This window comes from Onychomys torridus, chromosome 7 (genome assembly GCF_903995425.1).
Source record: "Onychomys torridus chromosome 7, mOncTor1.1, whole genome shotgun sequence".
NCBI lineage: Eukaryota > Metazoa > Chordata > Mammalia > Rodentia > Cricetidae > Onychomys > Onychomys torridus.
The window spans coordinates 97,916,318-97,929,681 of record NC_050449.1 but is presented as its reverse complement, the minus strand read 5'-3'; the positions used below and the strand labels follow the sequence as shown (position 1 = coordinate 97,929,681).

Below are 13,364 nucleotides of genomic sequence, written 5' to 3'. Positions count from 1 at the left end.
AGAAAATATAAAATTTTCGTAAATATTTCATGAAGTTTTTATTTCCCTCTCAGGATTTATTGACAGTGCATATGGTGACCTATAATTCCTCACGATAAGCACACTATCCAGTTTTAAGTTTATGTTTTGACGAATCATAATTTCCTTTATTCATCTTAGGTTTTCCACTAAGCAGTCTGTTAGAGGCAGCCGGACAGGCACAACTTGATCTTATCCTTGAACAACCTAAGGAGACACCGCCTCTGCCCAGGGACTCCACTCTCGAATAGCCAGGATCTTGACTTGCACTGCAGGCAAGAATTTCAGGAGGGGTCACTGACTTGGGGTTTGTTAAGGAAATGGCAGCTGCATGTACCCCAGGGGTAGGTGTGGCACACACCCAAGTGTAGATGGCACAAGTGCTCACAGATAAACACTGGAGAAACCAGGAATGTCAATCATGCAAGGTTGTCTCCGCAATGGAGGGCATGGATACCTGTTTTCCACCCAGAAGGCCAGGAATGGATATTGTTAATGATCTGGTGACCTTTGCTATCTGGCGGGCCAGGCGTCACCCAAATCCCCCAGAATGTTTTTATCCCAGACTCTTTCTCCCTAGACCTTTATCTTTATCTTTCTTTCTCAATCAAACCATCCTTAGGGGACACGCCAAATGTACTTTATAGCCTGATTACCTCTGCACTCAGAGACCACACCAGATCCTAGGCCCTTAAGCTATAGGACCCATTTTCATGGTCACATGTACTTTGCAAAAGAGTTCCAGTGCAGTCACATCTTAAGCTCTATTGTGCACATGGGATTGATAATTGTTACTAAGAAATGTTTTTTCTTTCCAAAAGTATACTGTACTTAAATATATCTAAAATAAATTACCTGGTGTCAGACTCCAGAAATTTAAAACAACCAAACTAAGTCAGTCTGAACCGAGTTTCCTTCTTACCTCAGTGTATCATTCTCCTGCTGGCTGTGACACTTTACATGCAAGGGGTAGGTGGGGCATGCATCCAAAAGCTGCCTGAAGATGTTTCCATAGTCTGTTGAGTGATCTACAGGCTGTGCAGGGTGCTCCAGGTTCCCAGCTTTTGTGAGCTGTCACCCATGCTGGGGTGGGCCTTGGTAATGCAGCTGTCTGTGAGTCATTTCTGCTCCTATAAGTAAGCCCTCACCTATATTCCTGTAAATAACCCCAATAAAACTCTTTGGTTCACAAAGTTGGACTTTGGTGGTACCCGAACTTTGGTCTCTCATGGGCTCCATATCTGGGTGAGTAGCTGTGTGTTACATCTCTCCAGGAAAAAATTTGTCACACAACAATTTCATTAAATTTTGATCTTCACAAGTCCACGTCCTTTTAATATGCTTGGCGACAAATTGCAAATCACCCATAAAGTACTTTCATTTCATTTCCATCTGAAATGGTTCCCCCAAGGAAGAGTAAGCTCATCATTGTATTTGGAGTGGGATAGTGACTTTCTCCCACAGAACATCATGCTTCCAAAAACATTAAAAAATGATTGACAGATACATGAATGTTTGGAGATATTTTTCTTGAAGTTGAGTGAAGTGAGCCTGTCACTCCAAGAAGAACATCTGACAGGGTTTATTGCCAATGACAACATTTGAGCATTCTAGCAAAGATTAGGATTTTTAAAAAATTGAATCTGCTGCCATAATTTGACAGATTCTCAATACTTTTTGATGAGACAAGTGATATTATACAGCAATAGGTCATGTGATGTTTTGTTGTTGTTAAATCAACTGTGTAAGCATTTAGACGATCTAAAACTCTGAGTGAATAAATATTTTCTAAATGACCAATGCATGGCACTATAAAACTCTTCATAAGCAAAGAAACTACTGACAAGTGCCAGACAAGTTTCATTGCTATGATTTCATGTTCTGCATTTACAAACATTACCATAGATTGACATTGAATGAAATGGAAAAATAAAATGATTGATTAAAACCAAAAGTTAAAAATAGGGACATCAATTAAGAAATTGCCTCCATCAGTTTGTCCTGTAGGCAAATCTTTGGGGGAATTTTCTTGGTTAATGGTTGATAATGGTGGGCCTTGGGGCAGTGCCATCCCTGAACAGATGATAGTCCTGGGTTGTACAAGAAGCCAGGCTGAGCAAGCCATGGAGAGCAAGCCAGAAAGCAGCTCTCCTTCATGGTATCTACTTCAGTTCCTGCCCCCAGGTTCCTGCCAGTACACTGACTTTCTCAGTGATGGAGTGTGACTTAAGAGTTGTAATCTGAAATAAATCCCTTCTACCCCAAGGGTGTTCTATAATATCGATAGAAACTCTTAAGACACAGGTGGTTTGTGATTTTCAATGCTGTATTCCAGCTGGAGCATCATTTCCCTTGCTGACTAACCTACCTCCCCCACCTTTCTACCCCCCCCCCCCCCCCCCATCTCCCCCCACCCCCCCCTGCCGCTTCTGAGAGACACCTGTGTTAGATTCTACAGTCAGTGAGATCATGTGGCATTTGTCTTTCTGTGTCTGGCTTATGTCAATTGACATAACTTCCTCCAAATTTACCTACTTTGTCTCAAAGGACAGAATTTAATATTTTTGACCAAACACTATTCCAGTGTAGAATAAACATTCAAAGTGATGGATATGCTCATTGCTATGATTTAGTCATCCTGCAATGTATTGAAACACACACATGAATATGTTCCACTATTATGTGCTTATAAAAAATAAAAGAAAAAATTGATAAGATGAGAAAAACACTGAAGATTTGCAAAATTAGAAGACTATCATTATAGTTCTATTTTCTTTTGAAAATAGTTTTAAATAAGAATACAATTTTAACTTATTTTTCCATTTTCATATGTGTGTATGTGGTATGTGCATGTGTGCGAGCCTGGGTGTGTTTTGGGGATGCTCATACATGTGTGTGTTTGGGGAATCTGAGGTTGGTGTTACTCTTTTTTTTTTTGACACAGGGTTTCTCTGTGTAGCCTTGGCTACCCTGGAACTTGCTCTGCAGACCACACTGGCCTCAGACTCACAAAGATCTGCCTGCTGCTGCCTCCTAAATGCATGTGCCACCATTGCCTGGCTAGGAATCACTCTTGATAGCTCTTCCACTTTATTCTTTGAGGCAGAGTTTCTCAATCAAACCCAATATGGCCATCTCATTAGCCAGTTTGCTATGGGAATCCCCCATTTCCACTTACAGAGGGTGGATTTATAGGTCTGCTTCCATAGCTACCTGGCATTGAATTTGGTTCTGGGGATCTGAACTCTGGTCCTCAAATATAGTGATATTTTATTTGTATTGAAATGTGATTTTATTTGTATGTCAATAAAGTTGCCTTGAGGTCAGAGCAAGCCAGAGCAGAAGCCAAGCAGTAGTGGGGCACGCCTTTAATCCCAGCACTTGGGAGGCAGAGCTAGGAGGATCTCTGTGTGTTCAAGGACACAGCCAGCATGGCAGACACATGCCTTTAATCTCAATACCAACCATAGATGACCTGGAGCTCTGTACAAACAGGCAGTGACAAGGAGGTCATGTGGCTGGGTTTACAACCAATGAGAAAACAGAACAGAAAGTCTTTAAATAGACACCGCAGAAGCAGTGAAGGGTAAGGTTTTCCGCTTTTGCTCTGACCTCGTGGTTTTTAACTCTGTAATCGGTTCTGTGTTTCTTATTTAACAAGCTGGTTACATCTACACTCAAATTTATATAGCACTTGCTAAGCTCTTTAACCACTGAGCTATCTCTCCAGACCTTTAAACATTTATTGATGATAACATATAACAAGCTGACTACTGCTACTTCATACATTTTCAGTATCAATGCCCCCCCCCCCGCCTCCTTTTTTTAAGACCGAGTCTCATGTAGCTCAGACAGGCCTCAAACGTTCTAGAAAACCTAGAACTCTTGGTCTTCATGGGTCTGTGTCTTGACTGCTGGGATTACAGGTAGCTACCATCATGTTTGACTTCCAGTTTCAACTTCTAATATGCCAAAATCACAGACACAAACTCAGAAAAAACCCTAATGGTTCCTAAGAGTTGTAAGACCCGATGGGGAGGGGACCAGTTGACTCTGTTATGCCAAATTAGTTCCCCAGATCCATCTTAAACACAGTTATTTTTGACTGATACAATTAGGCTCCTGTATTGTTTTGAAAACTGTTAAACTGGCATGTGCTTTTAATATGCAATATTAAAGGGTTTCATGCAAAAGAACAGAGTTTTCAATTATCCTGAGAAGGTGGACAGTCCATATTTCTGCTTGGTCCCCAGAGCTGTGTAGTGGCTGCCCTCTTCTGGACACATGCTTTCCCATTGCCCTCCGTTCTTACTCTCCACTCTGGACATCCTGCATTACTCACAGGGCTTGCTCAGCTCCTGAAAGCATCCACTAACATGTACAATCTATATGGTATCCTTGGTAGGTAGACAGTGGGGAGAGCTGGTAGTATCTTGAGGGTCTACTGACACCTCCCCAACAGGGTAGGGAGCCTATGAGAGGAAGATGACACCCTCAGATGAGAGAGATATTTCCAAATTTGAGGCAATGGTCTGTTTTCTTAAAAAAAAAATCTCTGTGTGTCTGACATGTGCATATGCTTAAGTGTAAGTTCATATCTGTGAATGCAGGTGTGTGCACATAATGTTGGAAGCAACTTGGGGGGGTCAGTCTTCATCATCCACTTTGAGACAAGGTCTCCCACTGTTTGTTGAAGTGTACAGCAAGACAGCTAGCATGTGAGCTGTGAGGATTATTCCATCTCCACCTCTCATCTCACAGTAGAAGTGTGATTACAGACACAAACTGCCATGTCCGACTTCAAGTAGGTTCTGTGGATTTGAACTCACTTTACTCACTGTCTTACAGATTTCCTAATGGTCTGCTATTAACATACCCAAGAGGGTAGAGATGGGGTTTGAGTTCAGGATTCAGAGTATCCATTATTCAAATTCTGGCTTTGCTAAGGACAGCCATGAACATTTCTAGTCTGGTGACAGCATCCCTCTGTTTTGAGTTATTTTTTCCAAAATCTTGTTTCCCTGACTTCTTGCTCCTTCTCCCTTTCACTTATTTCATTTCACTATAATTTTCATCATTGTGCTGCTGCACCTGTCAGTCAAAGGAAAGTATTTTGGAACATGCTATGCTGAAAACCACGTAGGCACCGAAAGCAGAGGTAAACATGCTGCCTTGGCTTTGCTAGCAGTACACTTCCTTGCTGGATTTCTTCCTTTGACTCTGTGTATTTCACACTGTCAATGGAAATCCTTTATTTCTCCATTTGCCTCAAAGCCAAAGCTTCCATTCTGGGTGGTCAGAAACAGGTGCCTGCCAGAAGCTAGCTCATTTCAGTTAAAAGGGGGTGGGGCTCTGCTTGGAGTAAAGAATGTTGTTTTAATTAATATCAGCTTACTTATTTGATAAGGGCAGAATCCTAGGGCTAGCTTTACCTATGCCAAACAAATTACTGAAGTGTATTCAAGTATTAAATGTGTGCCCTTTCTGTTCTGGCCATACATATATTGTCAATGCCAAGCTCCTTTGGGGTCATGTTGACTCTTTTTGCACATCCTCATTTCCTCCACCCCCAAGCACATCAATGTGTGTGTAAAATATGTGCATATTTTACCTACATCATATACACATACATGTATGTTCTTTTGTTTCTTTTTGCCTGCTAAAACTAGTCATAAAAAAGAATGCTGCCTTCAATAGGTGAGGATTAAAAAGAGAGTCAGGGGGCATTAATGGTGAGGCTTTATATCTGATTTTGGACCACTTTCATAAAAGAGAACAGTAATTGGACCCCAGGATGGAGGGCTCAGCACCCCAGGCTCCTTTGTGTACTTATTCCAGCAGATGAGATATAGCCAAATTGTCATCAGGGCCTGAAGAGCTGACTCTGTCCCACCTAGTTTCAGTAGAGTCTCTGTTTGTGAGTTCTCCATATAGAAGGTATATTCTCAAAAAGACCTATACTGGGAGATGTGAGCAGGAGTGGGTAAAATGCAATTTCTACTCTTCATGGAGAAGCTGATACTATCTATCTCAGGATGCTGGAGAGATTGAATGAGATCGCACAAGATAAGAAATTCGAACAGTGTCTGTTACAGTCTCTTCTTGTTGCAGAATAGAGATTTGTGCCCTTCGACAATTCACACTGGAAGATCTGATGCCCCTATGATGCTATTCACAGGTAGAGACTTTGGGAGGTGGCTGGGTAATGAGGATGGGATTCTTACATTAGCATTAGTGTTCTTGTAAGAATAGACCAAAGAATTCTATTTTCTGTATTACAGAGGATAAAGCAAGATGATGTCTAACTGTGAGTGAGAAAGAGAGGATCCTTGGCTGGCACCTAGACTGGACTTTCTAGACTCCAAAATCATGAGAAAATATTCTGCTATTTAAGCCACTGTGTTTATGGGATCTTGTTTTAGCAACCTGAAATAAGATATCCTTAAATGATTGTTAGGTGATATTTTTATTATTCATTGGAGCTGAACTTGAGTCTGACTATGAAAAGGGAAGGAAACCATATAAAAGTTTTGGCAGGCAAATGGACTCTGTCCTTACCAACTCAGAATCCCAGGGAGTATGGATTGTGCAATGACATCACAGCAGATATCAGAGCATGGCATGGTACATCATATCATGGTGCTTGTGGACATGGTGCTCACAAACGCTCAACCTACTTATTAAATCTATTACAGGTCAGAGATCGATCAGAGGCCACATTGACAAAACTATTTGTTTATTCACTCATTTTATTGTTCACCTCTGCATGGACTAAACATCCACTAACTGCTTCCTACATACCAGGTACATAGACACAGACATTCATACACTTGTTTGGAGTTAGAAATGGTCATTAGGTAGTTCTCTAATACAGAACTTAACTCTTTCAATTTTGGGTCTGTGATGGAAGCGCCAATCTTCCTGTGATGCCACCTCAATCATGTGAAATATACACCTCACTGACAGGAAGTTGCTTTGAAAAGAGGAACAAGACCACAACGCTTAGAAAAGAAATTCTGTAAGTACCCAATTTATTCATAAAACAATACAATTTAAACATTTATGACTCTTTTTCAGTCTTACATTTTTTAAACCATTATTCCCAAAATGTTATGCATTTGGTTGACATGTATTTGCAAGATTAGGATCTATAATTGTAACTCTGGAAATTGTACAAGACATTTTATTTGCTTAATTAACTACTACTGCCCCTCTCCCCCCAAAAAATCCTGTCCCAACAAAACGTTTCTTTTGCTTTGGATGTACTTCACCATTTTTCTGACCAAAACTAAGTTTCGTTTGTGCTTTTTTGTAGTGTATAAAACATTTGTCCATTTCTCCAAGAGATGATCAGAAAAGCAAAAAAAAGTCATTGTTTTGGTCCAAGACTACCTTAGATTCAGACCAAACACTCCCGCCCTACACAGTCATTTCTACTCATGGAGGTTACACTCAGAAGTGAGAAAAGAGGCAAAAAGATGCCCCAACACTGAGCTCAAAGATCAAGTGAGTAGAACAAAAACCTGGGGAGCCATGTTGCTATTTGGCATGGACAAGATTCCATTCAAGATCCAAGGAAGAATCTTGGGAAATCATTTCTAGGAACTGGAACCATCCATGCAGTGAGCTGTGGTGCCTCTTTTAGCCAAGCAGGAGCAAGCCAGAAAGAGCACTCCTCAGTCTGGGTTGAGGAAGAGGTGTGACTATAAAGCAGTGAGACTGATATGAGGTGTTCAGCTTCTGGAATCAGTCTCATTACTTTCTAGCCTCGCCTCAGAGATGGGCCAGTCCTCTGTGCTACTGGCAGGGAAGAGGTGCCATTGGCAAGCAGGCTAAGAGCTGCCCTGTTTGGGATGATCTCTATTGTGAAAGCCTTGAAGTTCAGAACCTCACTGGTCCTTGTGCAGTGCAAGGAATGCATTAGCATTACATGGGACCTTGTGAGACATGCAGAACATCAGGCCCTGAATTAAAAAGCTCCATTAGAACAAGATTCCCAGGGAATTTGTGTATACGGTAGTGTGTAAACATGGGCACTGGGCTAAATGACCCAGATCCACTTCAAAAAGGCTACCTCTAGGTAGGTAAATTTATTTAGTAGAGAGGCCATTCTCGGCAGGGAGGGATCATAGATAACAACTGCAAAAACAATGTAGGATTATTTTTTATTATTTTAAACATGCAAAATACAGTCCATGCATCTGCCATTTGGAAAAGTCTCTCATCCTATAGGAGATTAAGCCAAATACGTTTCGGCTATCAACATTCAAGAAATGTTTCAAAATGCTTTACAGTGTAAAGATAATAAGAAATTTAGCAAAATTTCAACAAACCAGTATAAAAATGGATACATATACCATTTTAGTTCAAGGCAACATGCTGTAAAGAGTATGTTATGACTGTATTTCATTGTAAAAAGTCTTTAACAATACAGATCAGGCCTTGGGGGCTACACATGCAAAACAAAAAAAGTCAGTTAGTTAAAAATCACCGAAACGTGCTATCTTTAAATGTATGTTATCGTTATTTGTTTTTAAGTACAGGAATAGAAGTAGTGAATATTAGCGAACAGTGCTTCAGAACTCTGTAAAAGTTTGGAATTCATGGTGCCAGTGTCCTGGAAGACTCATACACTTCCGATGAACACTTTGGTTTAATCCCTTTACCATTGTAATAGTCCACGACTTGATTTGGGACTTCAGCCAATACACTCTTTGCAAGGGCAGCTGGAGATGCCTGCAGGGAAGAAGAAATGACTGTGACTTGAAGCAGATGCAGACTCTGACTCAAAGATCTGAGCCCTGCTCTCAGTGGCTAGTCTCATTCCCTAAGTCACCCCACCATTCGTCCACTCAGTGTCCTCGTTCTGGGTCCGCAAATGTAAATTCACATCTGAAGACGAATTTTTCTGCAGGTTTTTATTTTCTTTAAACTTTCACTCAGTTTTAAACATGTTCCAGTCACTATGTCAGAAGCAGTGGAACTACCAAAAGAGTAGAAATTATGTTAGAGGACTCAGCATGGCCAAAATGAACAATTCTTACAGTGTAACATGCTGTAAATGCCACCCACCAGCAATAGATATCACATTGCATTGATGCTTTCTATCAGTGTAGATGCTTAGAATGAAGCCAGTACTCCTGAATGTAGACCTGTGTTTTAACAAGATGCCCTGGTGATTCCTACTGAAATCTGAGGTGTACTGTTATAGAAAGTCACAAACATTGTGAGACAAAGTTATCTTAGAAGCATACCTCCAAGACATCTTATCTTGGACAACACACCTCCAAGAGGAAACAATATTTCACTTGGCATATATTTAAAATTCAAGGGAGAGGAGAGGGGCATTTGATGATTCTAGAGACAGTAAGGCATCTGATGGCATTGAAGGAACAGTTCATGCTCGTGTGTGTGTGTGTGTGTGTGTGTGTGTGTGTGTGTTGGACATGTATGGTAGTGGGAGTAGGTTCTGTAATCATTTTGTTAGAAAATGAGCTTGGAGTCAGGATCTTGAATGCCCCTGTAGTCCTGATTCTGAAGCAGAGAATGGTTGAGGTCAAGTACATGGTTAGACCTTGGAGTCATAGAGAGCTGGACCTGACTCCTGGGTCTGACCTTTAGTACTGACTCCACAACCCCTGGGCAAGCAGTTTCAATAGTATGAGCCTCAATGATTGCTATTGAAGGAATTGGGAGGTTGACCAGTTAACAAATACTTGTGATTCCCAAGGAAGGAAAGCTGCCCTAAGGGCCAGGGGACCGTATTCTAATCTTCTCTTTCTCAAACCATTCAACACTAGCCCCAATCTCAGAAGCAAAACAAAAAGGAAACTCTATGTAACAGAGTATGAAAATAAGATATCTGGAAGATTCAGAAACGTCATGCTGAGTTTTGAACCCTAATGGTCTGAAGGTATTGTAGCAAATCTGGTCTGCAGACACTCTTTTACTTTACAAATGATTGGTTGGGCTTAGACCATGGTCCATGCATACATGGGGGCAGAAACAAAATTCATCTCTAACCTCCCCCTGGTTAGAAAGCTTAGAAGGCCAAAGCCGACTTAATTTCCTAATTTTACCTACATCTAGGGATGGCCATGTGATCCAATTTTGCCCTATGGATATAAGCAGAAATTTCCTAGATGAATATTTAGAAGTCCTTACTTCCTGCTTGCAGGAGACAGACCTAGTTGGCTCCATTTTCCTCTTCCTTTTCCTTGAATGAGACTGTGATTCCTGCTAATGGCCCTTTTATCATCATGAGGAACCATCAAAGGAGCCTATAAAGGGCTGATTTTCACACTACTGAATCAATCAAGAAAGGAGTTGTCTGAGTCACAATCCCTAACATGTAGTTACCTAAGAATACGTGTGCTCACTCCTCATCAAAGAAGTTCCTTCCTGCAGCCTTCAGCTACAGAAAGTCATAACTGGTTAAAATATGAAGAACAGTTGGTGCCCAGCCTTAGTTGATACAATCACAACACAATCTCTATACCCAACTCTCAGGGAATGTCTTAGGAGAGGTGTTGGAAAGATTATAAGAATCAGTTGATCTGGGAGGTGGTGGTGCATTTCTTAAATCCCAGCACTTGGGAGGCAGAGCCAGGCAGATCTCTGTGAGTTCGAGGCCAGCCTGGTCTACAGAGCCAGATCTAGGACAGGCACAAAAGCTACACAGAGAAACCCTGCCTCGAAAACAAAACAAAATAAAATAAAAGAACCAGTGGACCAGAGGGTCTACTGATATATGAGAGGGGAACTGTACTACTTAAATCTCAACAATATGGTTGCCTAAACCGGAGCTGAAGGCCGATGCCAATTGACATGCCAATGAACGGGTGGAATATCAGAAGGTCCTGTCCCTAAATGAAGAACTACAGGCAATTAATGGCTGTTGAGAGGACAATTGGTTTTCTCCAGGGATGAGCTCCCCAGTAGGTTATGCAGTCCCATGTGGTCTGTCCTGAATGGATGCTAGAGATTGAACTCAGGTCCTAATGTCTGCATGGCAAGCACTTTCTGGATTGAGTCATGTCTCCAGCCCCAATTTTAATGAATCTGAATGCAAATATCCATGCGTGGTTAGTGGCACTGGTGCATTAGAAAGCACTGTTCCTAAGGGAGCTCCCCTGCCCCCGCACTCCCCTCACCTTGCATATTTGTGCTGGTGTGTGCACATAGCTGTAGGAACAAGAGTTGGGTGGGAAAAAGCCCAAAACACAAAATCCATTGTCAATATCAATAATATGGACAGTATACACTAACCATTTCCATGGACTAGGCATGGTACCTAAACTCCCCCTTCTACCATCCATGTATCTGTAGCATTTGCCTTATCTTACTGAAAGTTGGTGTCACTGAGAGGTTAAATAAGCTGCCCAGAGGCACACAGCTCAAAGCATGTGCCTATGTGCTTTAAAGCACCATGTTACTATGTAGAGCAGCAAAAGAGAGGCAACTCATGGGTTACTGGTGTGTGTGTGTGTGTGTGTGTGTGTGTGTGTGTGTGTGTGTGTGTGTGTGTAATATCATCAGCTCTTCACCTCCCTTTTATTTATGGCTTATTGAATTCTGAGTAGATTAGTTTGGATAATGAAATCCTTTTCAAAATCTAATTTGGAATCCAGGAAGATAAGGTAGGTGAAAATGCTCCCAGTGCTCTGCCGGTGTCACCCCAGAGAGGCTGGGAATGCACAGCACACTTGAGGGACACTGTGTCCTCGTCCTGATTGGGGCAATTCTCTCATGGGACAATTCTCTTGTTTCCAATCCCCCTTCAGTCTGTGAAAAATCTTCCATTTTTTTTCTGTCAATGCCTAGCTTAAGCTATAAGGCTTTCCCCATGAGTCTGTCTTTCTCTGAAGTCATTTGAAGGGTATAAGATCTGTGGAGCTGCAGGCCACATGGAACTGCATACAGCTGAGGACAGGGATGAAGGCAATCCAACTAAAATAACAAACTGACTTAAAATTAGGAGGGTTTTCCCTTGCAGTGGTTTTTGGGATTCAATGGCATGGCTCTCAGACATAAACTGTAAATCACATCATGTTACAATGTCAGAATGTTGGACAGAGGTGGGGAGATGGTTCTGTCAATAAGTGCTTGCCACACAAGCATGAGGACCTGAATTTGGGTCCCCAGCACTCATGTAAACATCAGGGTATACATACTCCTGTGCACTTCTATTGAAGTGCTGGGGCTGTGGTGTTGGGAGGGTGATAAGCAGGTCCTTGGGGTTCATTGGGTACCAGGTCATCGAGCTTGGGTTCAGTCAGGGTCTCTTATCTCAAAAAACAAGGTGGAAGTGCTAGAGGCAAACCCCTGATGTCAATACCTGTTCTCCACATACACTTACATACCTACTTAGGTATATATGCACATATGTACACATACAAACATATCACACACACACACACACACACACACACACACACACACACACACATTAGGCACAACTGTAACTTATCCTCATCCACCCATGGGTTGCTTAGCATGTGGATTTTCTGCTGCTATGCCTGTCCTAAATTGCAAGTCTCTAGAAAATTCTCCAAAGCCTGGACTCATGCTTTATTAACTCACTGGGGTCCCAGTGTGTGGGGAGCGGAGGAACCCTGAGTGTGTGAAGTCCTGAGTCAGTGTGCATTGTTGACATGCTATGTAAAGGACCCCAATACCTCAGTCCCATGGGAATGGCAAAGCCTTCCCCAGGAGAGGCTCAGAGGGATGGCAAAGCCTTCCTCAGTTATGAATGAGGATGTTGATAGTGTGTACAGAAAATGCCCGCTGTAGCTCCCCACACCATATTTACCGCCTGAAGTCGGCACCCTACTGAGGCTGCCTCTACCTTGTTTACCTAAACCTATCTTCTTGTTCAGTTGCTTCAGGGGTGGTGCTGTGGCTTCCACCAGAGAGCCAAGTCCAACCCACCCCAAATTCTCTATATGTCTGTATGTCTGTCTTTTCTTCATTCCCTTGCCGCCCTAGTCAGGCATCTCTGGGAGCCATGCTGGATGAGGAGTCAATGTGCCTGGTGTGTGCCTTGTGCAGTGAATACTCCATGAATCTGAGGATTAGTAGGAGGCTCGATAGAGGTTAACACCTTTTGTGGCTTGATGACATTGCTCTTGTGTGTGTCATATGATGGGGAGTATGATGGTTAAGGTCAACTTGGTGGTGGTGCATCTACTTTTATTTGGCCTGTGTGTGGAAGGCCAGTAAAGTCTTTAAGAACAGCCTTCCCTCTACCTCAGACACATCAGGAAGCAGAGAGTGTCACATGACACAGATGCAGCAAATTATGCCTTCCCAGCATACCCATCCACAGGAAAAATGCAAGGCCTTTC

At 42.1% G+C, this 13,364-nt stretch overlaps 1 protein-coding gene across 3 annotated transcripts in view; it reads right to left on the bottom strand.

The window, feature by feature from the left end:
- Nucleotides 1–7,020: 7,020 nt before the first annotated feature.
- Cpne4 (copine 4) overlaps nt 7,021–13,364 on the bottom strand; it is a 477,370-nt gene continuing 471,026 nt past the window's right edge. For all 3 annotated transcript variants that reach the window (XM_036193242.1, XM_036193244.1, XM_036193243.1), the window contains exon 16: nt 7,021–8,754. In XM_036193242.1, coding sequence (XP_036049135.1) covers nt 8,620–8,754 — 135 coding nt within the window. In that variant the 3' untranslated portion in view covers nt 7,021–8,619. The remainder of the gene's footprint in view (nt 8,755–13,364) is intronic.